This window comes from Canis lupus, chromosome X, assembly GCF_003254725.2.
Source record: "Canis lupus dingo isolate Sandy chromosome X, ASM325472v2, whole genome shotgun sequence".
NCBI classification, from domain to species: Eukaryota; Metazoa; Chordata; class Mammalia; order Carnivora; family Canidae; genus Canis; species Canis lupus.
Genome location: NC_064281.1, coordinates 101,237,441 through 101,254,897, shown reverse-complemented (window position 1 = coordinate 101,254,897; position 17,457 = coordinate 101,237,441). Strand labels below are relative to the sequence as shown.

Genomic DNA, 17,457 nt, shown 5'->3' with positions numbered 1-17,457 from the left:
AGCTCTCTCAAGTTTTGAATGGGTCTCTTTGCTCATTTTAACTGCAACACGAAATTTCTGGAATTCTGAGGAAACAAATTTAAGGAATTTCAGGGCAACTTTATGACCATTAATGTCAAGGCCTTGACTTTGCTACCATGAAAGAGAATTGTACATGATCCTAATTGTTGAGACAATATGGTAACAGGCCAATATTACTACCCTTCCATACTCTTTCCTCAATTACCCTACTCTACTGATTCTAATATTCTAAACTATCTTTTGTTTTCCTACTAATTGTCATCTCAAACCACTCTCAGAATTTCAATTATGAGTATTAATTTCTTGACAACTAATCATTTTCTTCCACCCAACCCATCCCTCAACTGATTTCTGCTTCTATCCTTATTAAGTCCTATTCTCCATGAACCTTTCATATTATTCTATTGATCCATCATTGTCTAAATCTCCATTGCCCCTATTATTAATGACAGCCACTAAAAAGAATATAGATATATATAATATATATACATAATATATACACTAATATATGTAATATAGTACACACACACACACACACACGCACAGGCTTGAAAAGAGATCCACAATAGGATAATATAGTCCTATATAGTAAAGTGCATGTGTTTGTATGCATATAGAGAAAGGTCTAGAACAGCACTATTCAAAGGAAATAAAAAGCACATCACAAACGTAATTTTAAATTTTTTAGTAGGTACATTTAAAAAGTAAAAGAAACAAGTGAAAATCACTTTAATGATAAATTTCATTTAACTCAATATATCCAGATTATCATTTCAACATGTAATCAATATTGAAAAGCTGAGATATTTTAATTTTCCCACCAAGTCTCTGAAATCCAATGCACAGTTTATGTTTATAGCACATCTCAATTTGGACTAGCTACTTTTTAAAAAAAAAGATTTTATTTATTTATTCATGATAGTCACACAGAGAGAGAGAGAGAGAGAGAGAGAGAGAGAGAGAGGCAGAGACATAGGCAGAGGGAGAAGCAGGCTCCACGCAGGGAGCTCGACGTGGTATTCGATACCGGGTCTCCAGGATCGCGCCCTGGGCCAAAGGCAGGCGCTAAACTGCTGCGCCACCCAGGGATCCCCTACTTTCAAGTATCCAATAGCCACCTATGGCTACTAACTGTTACATTGGACAGCATAGTTCCAGGATACACAGAGAACTAACAGGTTCCTTTGAGGGACTGGCTGGGGAGAGCAGAGTAATTTCTACATTTATCTTTTATTATGTTTACAATGAACATTTCTATTTTATAATAAAAAAACAATAAAACCGACTCCAGTTGACAGGCACCTCCAGCATTACTCTCTGGTGCCCACTAAGAGAACTTATCTTACCTCCGATAACAAATCTGATTTCTCTGCCTCAAGGAATCCGCTATTCCCCCAAAACCCTCTTTGTGACCACAATCCTTAAATGGTAATCCTTCACTCTTCACAGTTCTATAATTTCCTATTTAATCTCTTCTCAACCCCACTATTCAAAGGCCAAAGGAGAGTTAACCACTCACTCATGTTTCATGATGTTCAGCTGTGGGAGGGTCTGATTTGGGACCACAAAACTCATGCGTGCACAGATGTCCTTATAATCTTGATTCCTTCTCTCAAAGTCCTCCACATGGGCAGCCAGGTGGGAATTGACAATGCAAAAGGTAGTGTTGTGAAACACAAATCTCACTGCTACCCCACCTTTGTTTCCCTGTTAGCAAGAGTAATTATTCACGGTTAGTACAAAGATGCAACTAGCAGTTGAACTTCACATGGACATAAATAATAAACAAGCTCATTTCCAAAGTAACTTGCCATTTTCCCCATGATTCCAGTGCCAACTGTTTCTGTAGCAACATCGCGGATATATCGCCACTGGTCCTTTCTGGCAAATATGAGAAGCATCATCCCAACAAGGCGGACTAGTTGAACCTATGAGTTTCAGGGAGTTAGAAAAGGTTCATGTTAATACCACTCTTTGCCACACATCTAATCCCACAACTAATTTTCCACCAAGAAGATATTAATAAGGTTCAAATCTGAGTCCAAATTCTCTAATTTCCTAGTGGACCCTATACAAAGGAAATAAAATCTCTCTGGGGAAGCTCTTATCTGACTCTGACCAGTAGAAGTTAAAAGTCTTTGGGGACAAGTTCTACACTCAGCTTTAGGATCCATTATTTTAATCACGTCTTTTTTTTTAATTTTTTTTTTAATTTTTATTTATTTATGATAGTCACAGAGAGAGAGAGAGAGGGGCAGAGACACAGGCAGAGGGAGAAGCAGGCTCCATGCACCGGGAGCCCGATGTGGGATTCGATCCCAGGTCTCCAGGATCGCGCCCTGGGCCAAAGGCAGGCGCCAAACTGCTGCGCCACCCAGGGATCCCAATTATTTTAATCACGTCTAAACCTACCAGGATATACTACCTCTATCCCAGCTTGCTCCTTTTGCCTTTCCTTCCTAGTTTCTGATTTCCAATTTCTCAAGAAATTAAAATTTATAAAATAGCAATCTTTTTTTAACTTTGACTATTTTAAGTCTGAGAACTAGAGCTAGAAATATGTCTGAAATATGTGTTAGTCAGGGACCTTTATGAGAGTAACACCTTCAGGATTTTTATTACCCATATCCACTGTTAGAAGAAGTAGATGAAAATTATTCAGATGACTGCTTTTAATGGGCTTACTACGGTAGCCATGTAATTAAAATAACTCTTCTGGAAACTTCTATCACATGCTTTCTAAAGACCAGCAAACTGGCCCACCTTACTAAAGTCAACCCTACTTTTAATTTAAAACAAATTTTAGAACTCATTTAAATTCTACAATACTTCTTGCTTATTCTACAGCATACCCTATGCACCCACATGCTTCAAACTGCTTTTCCATAAAGCATCTCATTCTGACCATGTCAGTGAACAATTCCAATCTTAAACTCTTAATGTTACCTTACAAGTAATTATTTTAAGCTAATTGTCATTCTGAGAGTAAAATTTTTTTCTCCTAAAAGCTACCTAAGCAATGAAAATATAGGATCAGAAAGCTCAGGAAAATTTTTTTTCTAGAAAATAGGTATAAAGGATTAGTCTGGCCTATTGCAGTATTACACACAGGGAAGAAGTCAATTAAACCATTCTTTTGGAATAAGTTCTAGATAACAAAATAACTTCTAGTGAGTTCTATTTAGGTGTCTATTTAAAAAGATAATTAAATGCAGCTTACTTTCTTATACTTGGCTTTGGAATGCAAACTCCTCTCCACAGCCATGGACCACTCTTGTTCTTTCACAGATTCAAAGTAGAAAAAGGCTTCCGTGCTCAAGTCTAGCTCTTGGAATCTGCAAAAAAGCAAAACAAGAAAATGTGAGATCTATACATATCCCATAATTACCTCTGACTACCTCCCATTTTCAGAGACATTAGGTGAAAAGGAAATGGAAAAAGAGATAAAATTTTATAGAACTGCTCTATTGACCCAGATGATCAGTAAGGACAAGCAGGTGTCTTATTTAAAAGACCTTCTATAAGTATATGCACATGTTATGCAAAATAAATCTTTAAAAAGTGGGGGAGAGGCACCTGGGTGGTTCAGTCAGTTGAGAGGCTAAATCTTGATTTTGGCTCAGGTCATCATCTCAGGGTCCTGGGATCCCTGCTCAGTGGACAGCCAATTCAAACATTTTTCCTCTCCCTGCCCCTCCCCCTACTCAGGCACTCTCATTATCTCTCAAATAAATAAATCTTTTAAAAAAGCATATGCACAGACTATGCAAAACATAAACAAAAAAAAAACAAATAAAAAACCTCCACAAATGATAACAGTGGAGCTTTTTTAATATATCCTAGGAACAGTCACTGTTGCAATTGACCTCAAGTCTCAGTTTGTATTAAGAATGCAGTTTTCTTTGCATTTTGAGAGGACTAGATGTTTCTTTTCACCATTTCAGGTATCATTCCTTTCTTACCTCACAAATTTGATCCACAAGTAAATTCTCACATATAGTCTTACAGTGGCTTTTTACCAAATAGATAAAAAAGAAAAAAAGGAGGGCAAAATGTCATATAAACTAATACCAAACATACAGCCAAAGGAAATTCCAGATGTATTCTTTACCCAATGCAGTAGATATCAGGAGGATTTGAATCACAGTTCAGCCAAGGTTCCAACTCACTATCTGGAGACTGGCCATTCACATTCCACGTTCCAACAAAAAATCTAATACACAATACCAAAAAACTATTTTAAAATGAAGCTCAAGTATGAACCAATGAAGTTCTCTCTTCACTTTTATACAAGGGTATGTTCACAATAAGCCAACATAATTTCTCAAAATGTTTTGCTATGCACATAAGAAAAACCACTTGCATGTAGAACACAAAGGCAGTAGGCTTATTCTCTAAATTTTACATTAGGTGAATCCACAAAAAGGACCAAGTCTCCATTCAAAAAATACAAAGTTGATGGTTCCACCCAAACTTATACTTGAAGGGAGAGCTTGTAGATGGGAAAAAGGTATCTTCATGCTGTAAATATACCTAATGTGGATAACTGTTCCATAAGGAGCTATAGTTGAATCCAAAAACTCATTTCCTGAAGGATTACAAGGACATCTGTGTAGGAAATTCTGTTGAGGTAGATATAGTATTAAGGGGGAAAGCAGAAGGGAAAACTCATAATTGTCTTAACTGTTTACATACAAAAATAAGCATCATGGGGAATATAAGGAACTACAGGTTTTAACATAGAGATATAATTACAATTGAATTAGAACAAATGAGGCATAATGGGATAGCAAGCAGATGGGGCTGGAATCTTAGACTATTAAGGGTACATGCTGTTCACAAATAACAAAGAGAAGTGTTGCTGCTTTGCACACCGGAATATGCGCCATGCCACACCGCACACACCTGGTCCAGAAAAGATGCAAGAAGTAAAGGTGAAATGAAAAATATGATACAAAGAATCTAAGATCTCTCAATCAAGAGGACTGGGTAAAATTTTCTGTACTAAGTCAGTTAAGCTAGTGGTAATGGCAGACATTAATCTTCCAATATTAGTAAAAAAAATTCAGCAGACCAGAAAGATAAACACACTTGCTTAAGGAATGTGCTAGGAGACAATTCTCTAATCCATGTGAGCTTGATTTAGTTCTGAGTGGCTAGTACCATTAGTAGACACAGTATCATTAGTAGATAGAAAATCCAAGGGAAATTGTAGCATTTGCATTATGTTGAATATGTATATTATTGACCAATATAGAGACAGGGGCTTGAGCTAGTTGACCATTCCTATTATTAAGCTTTGATTCTTAATTAAGCTAATTAAATACCTTGAATAACAAATGGCCATTGTTTGCCATACCTCAGTAGGTAGAAAAGAGACTAACCTGAAAGTCTGAATGTTGACATACTCTTTCTCTCGCTTTGCCAGGATATGTTTGATGAGACCCTCCCGCTGCCCAGCCTGGGTATTTGGTACAAAGAGCTTTCTCATGGTGTTGGTCACTTTGGGTTGTTCCTTGTTAGAACCTTCTTTGTCACGTGGAAGCCTAGCAAATAAATGAGAATTTCAAAAGTGAAACTGCCTTATAATAAAAAGGTCTCCAAAATGAGAAATATGTTTTGACATAGGACTTACATTCTGTTCACTGAAGGGGGTGGGGGCGGGGGTTCCCGATGAATTGCTGTAGGATGATTTTGTGAAATAATTTTCTTGTCCAAATTCATAGATGAAAAATTATCCTCAAATCCAAGAAGCCCTAAAGTACACATAACCCAGAGTCGAAGGGGGAAAAATAAAAATAATATTCAACTTATTCAAGATAGACAGAGCTTTACTTTGATCAGTGGTTTTATTTGATCACTATTTGCTCAATGGCATTACCAAATATAAGGATATCCTGAAGGACTTGACATATTAACTAGAACAATAGCAAGTTACATAAATTCGTAATCTGAATAATAACAGCTAACATTTATTGAAAACTTAGCATAATGACTGATAATAAGGGATTTTATCATTATCTCTTTTAATCATCACAAAGACCCCACAAGGCCAGCATTATTAAAAAATCTTCCCAAGTTACAGAAAAAGACATGGAAGCTCAGCATTGTTGAGTAAATTGACCAAGGTCATACATAACTAGCAAGTTGTAGAATTGGGGTTTAAACCCAAGCAGTTAGGCCCTGGAGCCTGCAATTTTTACCACACTGCTAAGCAGGCTCCTGAGGAGCTAACATGCCACAGAAATGATCAGAAATGAACAGTAGTCAGTGGGCATGGACTCAGTAAAACCACTTAACAGGAGAAGGTGTCTAGGATTGACATTAATCCATTTTATCTTATCTGTCTAGATAAAATCTATTTACTCTTCAATGATCATAGCAACCAGGCAAAAGAGAATCGTCCCAGTACCTGAAAAAACAGGTTTGTCCTTAGTGTCTAATTTCTGGTACCAGCTAGATGAGTCCTTTTGCTCTGGAACAAGAAGTTGTGACTGAGCTAGAGAGATAAGAGTCATTGTCAGAAACAGGGGAGCCCTTCACTGAATGGAATTTACCATAACCAAAATTCACTCAGCACTCCTCAAATGCAGGGGCCAGCAGCATTCTTTCTTTTTTTTTAAGATTTTATTTATTTATTCATGATAGTCACACAGAGAGAGAGAGAGAGGCAGAGACACAGGCAGAGGGAGAAGCAGGCTTCATGCACCGGGAGCCCGATGTGGGATTCAATCCCAGGTCTCCAGGATCGCGCCCTGGGCCAAAGGCAGGCGCCAAACCGCTGCGCCACCCAGGGATCCCCCAGGAGCATTCTTGAATATAAAGGAAGAGACTAAGAAAATGAGGGCAACTCTGGGATCATCTGGGATCATATAGTCTTCAGTAAGTTGTCCATGCATGACACTGAAGATTCTGGAAAATGGCTCAGTGTCCTTATAGCTGAGTAGACTTGTTTCCTAACCTAATCCTGGGTTCATTCCTGAAGGCAGAAAGTTCAGCACCGAAGACTGAAGGGGTAATGTACTTTGTTAATGGCTGCTTGCCTCTGTGTCAGCATGTCAGCATTTCACTGCCACTCAAAGAACAGAAAGAAAACTGCTGAGTCTTGAGTTACCTTCCTGAGCAGCAAGGACCTCTGAGAGGAACTTCAAGCAGTGTTCCTCATCAGGAATTTCAAAGCACCGCTCTCTGATCCGGTCCCCCTGAATCCGAATTTTGCAGCCACCTAAAAAGAAGTGAAATTCACACACATATATCTATGGAATACATACTTTCTTGGGGTCATACTCTCAACTTATCAGTTTAACAGGAAAAGGTCCAGATCACAAATATTCTAAGATCTCTAATGTAGGAAATACGTCTACAGGATCAGGGGATTTGGTGTGGGGGTGGTGGAGGACACAATACAGGGAGAAAAATCTAAAGGGCTGATGAACTGGGTCAAGGAGCTGCCCAATTAGAGTGGTATGATACATACTAAAATCAGTGTTCCTATGTTCTGATATCTTTCTCCAATGTCAATGTAGGGACTAAATTCTAACAAAAAGGCAATTCCCCAACCATCATCCTCCCATCTCCTAGCTGGATATTCCTACCATTTCAAATCCAGATCACATAGTAAGAGTATCTGAAGCATAAAGGAAATAAAGAAAACAAGATGGTTTGCTCCTAGGTACAGACTGTATGTAAGCAATTGAATTTACAAACTAATTTAAAAAGAAAAGAATGGTGGGATTGTTTTGAGTTATTCTAAAAAGAAGCATCTATACCTCATTACCTCAAGTAAAAAATGCATGTCTTGGAAAAATGTACAAAAGCAATATAACGACCTATGATCAGGAGTGGTCTGGTTCAAGCACAGCCAATTGGAAAACAGTGGAATTAGCAGCAAAGTGATCTAGGACTTTAGTTTGTTATGTATATAACATACTGTATTCCTTTTTCTGATGCCCTAGTTATGATTTGTATCAATCATCTGGATATGGTGATCCAGGAAACCTACATACTTGTTTACATTCTTTTTTTTTTTACCGACTTAGTACCTATATTGCTTTCTCATGCCCCTGGAAACCATAAGCTCCTTGAGAGCAAGAGCAAGAGGCAGGCTGCACATACAGGTAATCCAACACAATACTTTTGATGATCTCCCAGAGTTGTCTGGGACTGAAGGGCTTCTCAGGACTTGGGACTTTCAAAGCTAAGACTGGAAAGTCCCAGGCAAACCAGGATGGTTGGTGACTTTACTGGTGACAATGCTGTCAGACTTCACAGACAGAAGGCATTTAATAGGCGACTGCTGAACCGGACTCCCTCACACTTGAAATGACAAAGAGATGAGAAAATGAAATGAAAATCCTAATTTCTTATTGTGGAAATCAACTTCTGAATCTCTCTTCGTCCTTTGCATTTCCTTATGTTTCTACCTTCACAGATTTAATGATTAGAAGAAAAGAGATAAAAAAAATAGAGAAAAATATGAAAAATACGGCACTCAGGTAGATCACAGATAAGAAAATTAGTGAGGGAGAAGAAAAAACGAAGGGCATAAATAAAGGCTGTCAATTATCACAGCCTTGAAGATACAGGGAAAACCTCCTTCATGGTACAAGTAGTCTTCCCTTTCTCAGATAACTTACATTAAAAAGAAAAGAAAAGATCAGTTTCTGATAGAAACTTAAACAAGAACACATATTCTCTTTCTCCCACAATCCTTGAAAGATATATTTTAGCAAATATAAAAAATACACTGACTCATTTAAAGGAAAATTCCAGAAATTGCTTACAAAATAACACTGGATGTTCTCTCACCATGCTGTGTGGGAAAGAGGACAAATTACTCCATGACCCAACTTTCTACTATTCTTCCTTCCAAAACCCCCTAGCCTCTTTGTGATCAGCAAACACTCCTATATCCTCAAACTTCTCTGATCATTCCCTGCATCTCTCAGTAATTGTCAACTATGAGTGTATTAGAATTATCAGAGGCATTTTTAGGAAATAGACATTTGGGTCCCACCCCAGCCCAATAAAGCAAAATCTCAGGGGGTGAGGCCCAAGTACTGGTAATTTTTAAAATACTCCGCAGGTGATTCTAATGTGCATCCAAACTGAAAATCAAAAAGCCACCTGTCAAGTGGCTGGTCCCTGGATGCTGTTTATGGTCTCTCACACCCGATGGAACTGAAGACTGGTGTCCTTATTTGTCCTAATGCCATCTCCAGACCATTCTCTTCTCCTCCCTCAGGACAAATCCTTTCTCCTTTTAGGTTCATCCATTGGGCTATACTGGCTTCTTCCCTTCCCTCCTTCCATGAGATCATGTACCATCTTCCCTAAAACTTCTGAATCCAGGATTCTATACCTGACTCATAAGACTTCCTCTCCACTCAAACTCTTGCCTTAAATTTGGGTCCCTTCCAAATTAGCACAGAAAACACAGTCAACATCTTAAACTTCCTCATCCAATGACCCTGCCCCACCATCTCAGCCACTAAGACCTGCAATCCCTACTGGGATTCCCTTAGATATACCCTGAACCTTTTCATCACAGAAACACCATCACCTCATAAATCTCTAATCCAAATATCCCACTCTGACTTGTTACTTCCAGCTTATTTTCCCATATGGGAACCTCCAGCCCATTGATCCCTCTACTTTCTCAGTATCCATTTGCTCACTCCTGCTTTCACTTCATATTTTGTCAAACAGATGTCATCATTAAACTCTGCTGCAAAAGCCCAGAAGTGCCTTATCACCCTACCATTCCTCCACAGTGCCTACCTGGTTAACTTTCAACCCTCAGAAATCCAGCTTACTCCAGAGGGAGTACACACACATACACACACACACACACACACCTATTATTATAAACTGATTATAAACTTCAATTGGGCCCTCTATGATAGAAAGTCATCTAAGTTTCTACAGTCAACTAGTCTCCCACTACTATCTGGAACAACCATTTCCCATCTCCTCATTTATCCTCAATTTTTGGATCTCTCTTCTCAAATCCTCTCATTCCAAGTGGATTGTTTCACTTCATGCTTCAGAAAAAATGGAAGCCATCACATGGAAACCTACCTGTATTTGTTCTCAACTTCTCCTTTCCCTTTTGATATAAGGAAGAGGAGTCCTTCTATGAAAGGCCACCACCTCTTTGACTTATAACCCCTCCGATTATTTCAGGAATCTTAAAATCATAATCATTCCCTAGACACCTCCTTTCAGTATCTTTAACCTCTCCTTTTCACAGACTCCTTCCCATTAGCATTAAATTAAATTGTGGTCTAAATCTTCCCTATTTTAGGGGTACCTAGGTGGCTGAGTCAGTTAAGTTGTTGCCTTCAGCTTGGGTCATGATCCCAGGGTCCTTGGCTTGAGCCCAACATCAGGCTCCCTGCTCAACAGGGAGTCTGTTTCTCCTTCTCCCTCTGCCCCTCCACCCACTTGTGTGTTCACTCACTCTCTTTCTCTCTCTCAAATAAAAAATAAATAATAAATCTTCCCTATTTAAAAACAAAAAACCTTCCTAGATCCCATATTTCCTTCCAACTCCAGTCCATCTCTACATACCCCTCCACGGTAAAGCTTTTTTAAGAAAAACAGTCACTACTTACCTCCTATTTCTCTCGTTAATCTATTCCAACATGACTTGGCTCCCATAACCCTTCTAAAATATCTTTGTTTTGGGATCCCTGGGTGGCACAGCGGTTTAGCGCCTGCCTTTGGCCCAGGGCGCGATCCTGGAGACACGGGATCGAATCCCACATCAGGCTCCCGGTGCGTGGAGCCTGCTTCTCCCTCTGCCTATGTCTCTGCCTCTCTCTCTGTGTGTGTGACTATCATAAATAAATTTTTAAAAAAAACTGTTTAAAATATCTTTGTTTTTTAAATTTTTTAAAATATTTATTTATTTATTATTTATGCTAGACATAGAGAGAGAGAAAGGCAGAGACACAGGAGGAGGGAGAAGCAGGTTCCATGCCAGGAGCCTGACGCAGGACTCGATCCTGGGACTCCAGGATCGTGCCCTGGGCCAAAGGCAGGCGCTAAACCACTGAGCCACCCAGGGATCCCCTGTTTTTTAAAATTTTTAAAAAGATTTTATTTATTTATCCATTTGAGACACAGAGAGGTGCAGAGAGAGAGGCAGAGACACAAGCAGAAGGAGAAGCAGGCTCCATGCAGGGAGCCCAACCTGAGACTCGATCCCAGGTCTCCAGGATCACGCCGTGGGCTGAAGGTGGCGCTAAACCGCTGAGCCACCTGGGATGCCCTAAAATATCTTTGTTAAGGTCACCAATAACCTCCAAGTTGCTAAATCCAATGGATCCTCTTCAGTCATCTTAGACCTATCAGCAGAAATCAATTGTTGACCACTTCTTGAATAATCTTTCCTGAAAGCTTCTATGATACTGTACTTATTTAGTTTGCCTCTCTCTTTGATCACTAATTTTTTAGTGCCCTTTGAGGTATCTTCTCCTCTAGCTAACCTTTAAAAAGCAGGGTTCCTTACAATTCAATCTAAAACCTTTTACTCACTTGGTATCAGCATTGTCCAATATGGTAACCAATAACCATACGTGCCTAATGAGTACTTGAAATGTGACTAGTGTGACTAAAGAAGTGAACTTCTAATTTTATTTCTAATTAACTTAAACAGGCACATGGAACTAGTAACTACCATATCTGATGCCACAGCTCTATTTTCTTTTTTTAAAATATTTTATTTATTTATTCATAAGAGAGCAGCTGAGACACAGGCAGATGGAGAAGCAGGCTCCCTGCAGGGAGCCTGATGTGTGGCTGGATCCCCAGACATGGGATCCAAGATCATGCCCTGAGCCAAAGGCAGACACTCAACTGCTGAGCCACCCAGGGGCCCCAGCACAGCTCTATTTTCAATCACTTCATTTTTCATGGTTTCAAATACCATCTATGCGCTAGTGGCCCAGACTTTTCTTCTGAGTTTCAAATGCATACATTCAACTGCCAATTTATTATCTACATTCAAATGTCTCAAAGCAATCTCAAACTAAACATAGCCAAAACTGAATTCATGACTCCTTCAAAGGAAAACTCATTCTTCCTGCAATGTTCTTATTTTTGCAAATAGTACCATCATCCACATTCATGCCAGTAACCTAAGATTCACCTCTGACACTTCTCTTAAACTCACTCTCATGTCTAAACCAATCCATTGATTTAACCTACAAAAACATTTATCAAATCTATCCATTTCTCTCCATTTATACTGCCACCATACTCCTATTCTCTAGCTTAAACATTAAAAAAAAAATATTTATTTATATTATAGAGAATGAGAGAGAGTGTGTGCACAAGCTGGGGGGAGGCAGAGGGAGAGAGAGAGAATCTCCAGCAGACTCCCCACTGAGCCCACAGGCTATGCAGCCAGATCCTGCTACCCTGAGATCACAACCTGAGCCAAAATCAAGGGTTAGACACCCAACTGACTGAGCCACTTCGATGCCCCCCTAGCTTAAACTTCTGACAGCCTCCTAACTGGCTTCCATGCAAATGATGACATCCTGGTATAAAATCCTTCATATTCTTCCCATTTTTTAAATGTAAAAATCGAAGTTCCTTAACATGGCTTATAAGATCCCACTGGATCTGGCCTTAGCCCATCCTAACTTGATGCCTAAGCTTTGTTCCAACCACCCTGACCTTCTTTCATTTCAAAGAAAGTACCAACATCTTTACCCAATTTGGGATCTTTATACATGTGTTTCCTTTTACCCGGCATAGTTTTCTCTCCCCCCATTTTTACCTCTCTCTTACTTAGCCCCTCTGGTCTCAATTTAAATGTCACTTAAAGAGGCCTTCCCTGACCACCATCTTACAAACTGTATTTCTCTTTGATAGCATTTACCAAAACTGCAATTATGTAAGAATCTATGCCTATCCGTTCAAAGCCTGTTTACTGAACTGATTCATGATGTAACATGACTACATTGCTTTCTGATATATGCCTAGAGCCTAGCACAGTGCCTAGTATATAAAAAGTATTTATATTTTATAGTATTAATTAATGGATTATAGACATCTAGTACCAAACAGCACAGAAGCAAGAACAAAAGCAGGAGCATCAATCTTATTTATGTTGTTCTCTACTGATTCTGCAGCACTTAGAACAGTCCCGGCAAACAAGGCACTCAACAAATCCTTGTTAAGTAATGAATAAATAATGAAGGATTTAATATTAGGAAATTAGTATAATACATTCTATCAACAGGTCAAATAAGGAATAATAATATAACCATCTCTATAAATAGTGCAAAGACATCTAATAAAATTGAATATACATTTATGATTTTAAAAACCACACAAATTAGAAATAAATGCAGTTTCTGAATATGGTTCTTAAAATACTCTACCAAATCAACAAGCAATCATGTCCTCAACAATGAAGCATCACCTGAGGCATTCTTACTGAAAATAGGAGCTAAACAAGGATTATCATCAATATTTAATACTGGTCTTAAAATTCTCATTGGTATAATGAAACATGAAACAAAATTAACAGTTATAGGTACTAGAAAGGGACAAAATTATTATTTGCAGATGACTAGGGCTGTCTATCAAAACCAAAAAACAAACAGCACCCCCAAAATTTAAAAATATAATTCTATAAAGTGGCTGGATAAAAGATAAATATCTAAAACTCAAGGACTATGAGTAAGTTAGTAGACCATGTTCCTTGACAGTGTCTTAATTTTATAAAGGCCTTAATTTGGCACATACCTATGGTGAAATATTAGTCATTAAAAATTATGTTTTTAGGGACGCCTGGGTGGCTCAGCGGTTAAGCACATCTGCCTTAGGCTCAGGGTGTGATCCTGGAATCCCAGGATCGAGTCCCACATTGGGCTCCCTGCATGGAGCCTACTTCTCCCTCTGCCTTTCTCTGTGTCTCTCATGAATAAATAAATAAAATCTCTTAAAAATCATGTTTTTAAATAATTTTAAATTACATGGAAAAAGGTCACAATATAATGTTAAATGAAAATATAGCACAAAAGTTACATATAAAGATTCCAAACATATAAAAATATAAATAAAAGACTTGAAGGAGATATGTAATAATGTTAACTACAGTAGTGGTCTCTAGATTACAGGAGCTTAATTTTAATTTGATACTTCAAACTTTTCTCAATTTTCCAAATTATATATAATGAAGATATATTTATTACATCAATAATCAGAAAAAAAATTTAATGTTTAATATCAAGATCCACACAAAAGAAAACACATATTTACATTAAAATCAGGCCTGCCTAGCAAACCCAGGGCCTTCCTCCTGCAACATATCATGTGCTTTAAAGGTTTATGTATGAAAAAAAAAGGTTTATGTATGAAGCCCCAGGATCCAGATAAAATCTGGTTTCACTGCAACCATTACTAAATGGGGAGAAATAACAAAGGATTGTATTCAAGTGGCTACTCAACTATTAACCTGCTATGATCCAGTAACTCAAACTCTGGCCAATTTCTATGTAGTAGAGACCAATAGAACTAATGCCATAAATAGGTGTTTATAAGAGAAAAGGCACAGCTCAGTTTAACTTTTCGGCTCTGGATCAAATATCCATTTCTAGAGCAAGAACAGGACATTTTGGCATCTTATTTCGACAGCAATGTCAGTCACCACTGAACTGCTGGGGCTCAAATTCTGCTTTTTCAGTGCTGTTTCTGCCTTCTTTCTAAGCACAGTAAGACATAGATAATAGCAAGTTATTTGCTCTCTTGGATACCTGCACAAGGCAGCAGCTGGGTTTATTTAGCTTTTCAGAATCAACCCTTAAGACTTCAAGAATCCATGAGCAAAGAAAAGAATAATAAGACCCAAACCAGAAAAATCCTACCTAAACTGTTAAATATAAATGAATGGTGGCAAGGATAGGGACTGTTTCTAAACAAAATTATGTATAACCCTTGGCCCCAAGCTAAGGGCTACACCCCACTCATCCAAGGACTCAACCAAGAGATAAGCAAGCAGTTTGATTTACATTCATGTGGTCACAAACTCTTTTCCATAGCAACTACCAAGTAGTCAAGGTAGCATTCAAGTGCCCATTTTCTCCTCTCTGTAATGCAGTACAATTAGATGATAAACAGAGAACAGCTTGCACAAAAAGTCAATAATGATTTGCTTCAAACAGATAAAAAATAAGAAAACTGAAACAGCGAGAAAGACCATGTTCTGTCACCATGCCTGAGGTGACAGAGTTAAATAAAAGACCAAAATTATTTTAAGGAAAAAAAAGTAGTCTAAGATAAGCAAGGCATCTCTAGTACAAGAGGGACTCTATAGCCTCCCAAAATGATATAATGAATAAAGGAAAACATTATGATTTAATATGCAAAAATAAAAAGTGAGTGAGAAAAAAATTTAAATATAACAGTTTTTAAAAAACATAAAACCACTCATAAACCTTATGTGCTTTCAACATTTTCTGGCCCTTCCTACAATTTCAATTCCACAGCAATGATTTAACTAATGGCAAAAATACTGATGGCTCAAAGAAGTTCAGCTTTAGAGAAGCAGATCACATCTTCAACTTCTAAAGGTTCTTGCCAGCCACCTGCTTTTTCTTATGTTTAGTCTAAATGTTTTGGGGGGACAAAGTTAATTTGTATGGCTGCCTTAAGAAAATGAAGAATACAGGATAAGATGGTAAAATAAAAACGTGCCAAAAGAGTTCTTAAATATAGTGGGTATTCAATTAAATATGTGTTGAGTGAAAATAAATTCCATTCAGAATAGTACTCACTGTTTGAAGCTATATCAATCAAAAGAGTTTCTTCTGCTTCTGAGGGAAAAGAAGAAAGACCAGAATCAGGGAAGAGAAAACCACTCATTACAACTAAAAGAAGTATATGCCTAAGTAAATAACTGCTTCTCTCAGTCACCAGTCCTAGGTCTTAGAAAACATTTAAAAAATCCTTTCCTTTTTTCTTTAGCATTTTTAAAAATGGATTTTGAAAGTACTGGCTTCTAAAGATTAGGAGCAATTCAACTATAAGAAAACTAAACTGAACGAATAACCAAATGGAATACCTCAAAGCAAATCAAGGAATGACAATAGTAGGCAATGTAAGAAGATGTTAATCCAAGTGAAGGTGAGTTTAATTCCCCTCAACTATAATATACTGATTTAATATAGTCTAGCTGTGTCATTTAGTTAACTCTTAAAAAAAAAGATTTTGGGATGCCTGGGTGGCTCAGCAGTTGAGCATCTGCCTTAGGCTCAGGGCATGATCCCAGGATCTGGGATCAAGTCCCACATTGGGTGGGCCCTCTGTAAGGAGTCTGCTTCTCCCTCTGCCTATATCTCTGCTTCTCTCTCTGTGTGTCTCTCATGAATAAAAAAATAAATCTTTTAAGAAAATATTTTATTTTTAAGTAATCTCTACACCCAACATGAGGCTCGAATTATAATACCTAGGGACGCCTGGGTGGCTTAGTGGTTGACTATCTGCCTTTGGCTCAGGGAGTGATCCTGGAGTCCTGGGATCAAGTCCCGCATCGGGCTCCCTGCATGGAGCCTGCTTCTCCCTCTGCCTGTGTCTATGCCTGCCTCTTTCTCTCGATCTCTCTCTCTCTCTCTCTCTCTCTGTCTCATGAATAAATAGATAAAATCTTTAAAAAAAGGAATTATAACACCAATATCAAGAGTCACATGCTCTACCGACTAAGCCAGCCAAGTGCCCCTAGATAATTCTGAAAGAAAGCCACGGGGCATCTGGGTGGCTCAGCTGGTTGAGCATCCAACTGTTGATTTCAGCTCAGGTCATGATTTCAGGGGCATGAGACAGAGCCCAGCCAGCATCCAGCTCCACACATAGGGCTCCCTCCCTTTCTGCCCCCTCCTTTAAAAATGAATAAATTTTTAAAATCTAAAACAATAAAAGCCAAGGGAAGTGACCCCAAAGGCCCAGAGGTGAATTACTTTCTTAACTCCAGATCTCGTCTCTGAAAACTGCCCAGTGATCTCATTTCCTCTGCCTCTGCCCTGTTTAGGATCAGAGAATACCTAAACTTCTTGACCTTCAGGCTACAATTAATATGTGAGGTCGGGCCTATCACACCTAACACGGAAGCATAAAACAGGGCAAAGCACAGTCTCTGAGCTCAGAGTTCTCTTTTCTCCCAGCTGGCTCTCCTGGACTACCTTCCTTACCTCCAGTGTCTACATGCAACCCATCTCTTCCTCTCTGACTTCCCTGAATTTGGCCAACAGCACCTGTACGACCCTCCTGGCCAGATGAACTATGGGTACTGGCTCATTAGGATTAGCCTGGATCTACCAGATGGAGTAGTCTCAACCTTTTCTACCTCCCTCACAAGCCTGGATTGTATATTTGGCCCCATTATTCAGTTACTACAGTAGCAACTGGCAAGGAGTTAAATTG

The 17,457-nt window shown here is 38.6% G+C and overlaps 1 protein-coding gene across 4 annotated transcripts in view; it reads right to left on the bottom strand.

Moving 5' to 3' along the window:
* Positions 1–17,457, bottom strand: part of OCRL (OCRL inositol polyphosphate-5-phosphatase) — a 62,467-nt gene that overhangs the window by 27,771 nt on the left and 17,239 nt on the right. For all 4 annotated transcript variants that reach the window (XM_049107396.1, XM_025431279.3, XM_025431276.3 and 1 more), the window contains 9 exons: positions 15,816–15,854; positions 7,136–7,246; positions 6,434–6,520; positions 5,657–5,777; positions 5,406–5,567; positions 4,133–4,234; positions 3,242–3,356; positions 1,833–1,949; positions 1,541–1,728 (listed from right to left, as the gene is read on the bottom strand). In XM_049107396.1, the coding sequence (XP_048963353.1) occupies positions 1,541–1,728; positions 1,833–1,949; positions 3,242–3,356; positions 4,133–4,234; positions 5,406–5,567; positions 5,657–5,745 (773 nt within the window). In that variant the 5' untranslated portion in view covers positions 5,746–5,777; positions 6,434–6,520; positions 7,136–7,246; positions 15,816–15,854. The remainder of the gene's footprint in view (positions 1–1,540; positions 1,729–1,832; positions 1,950–3,241; positions 3,357–4,132; positions 4,235–5,405; positions 5,568–5,656; positions 5,778–6,433; positions 6,521–7,135; positions 7,247–15,815; positions 15,855–17,457) is intronic.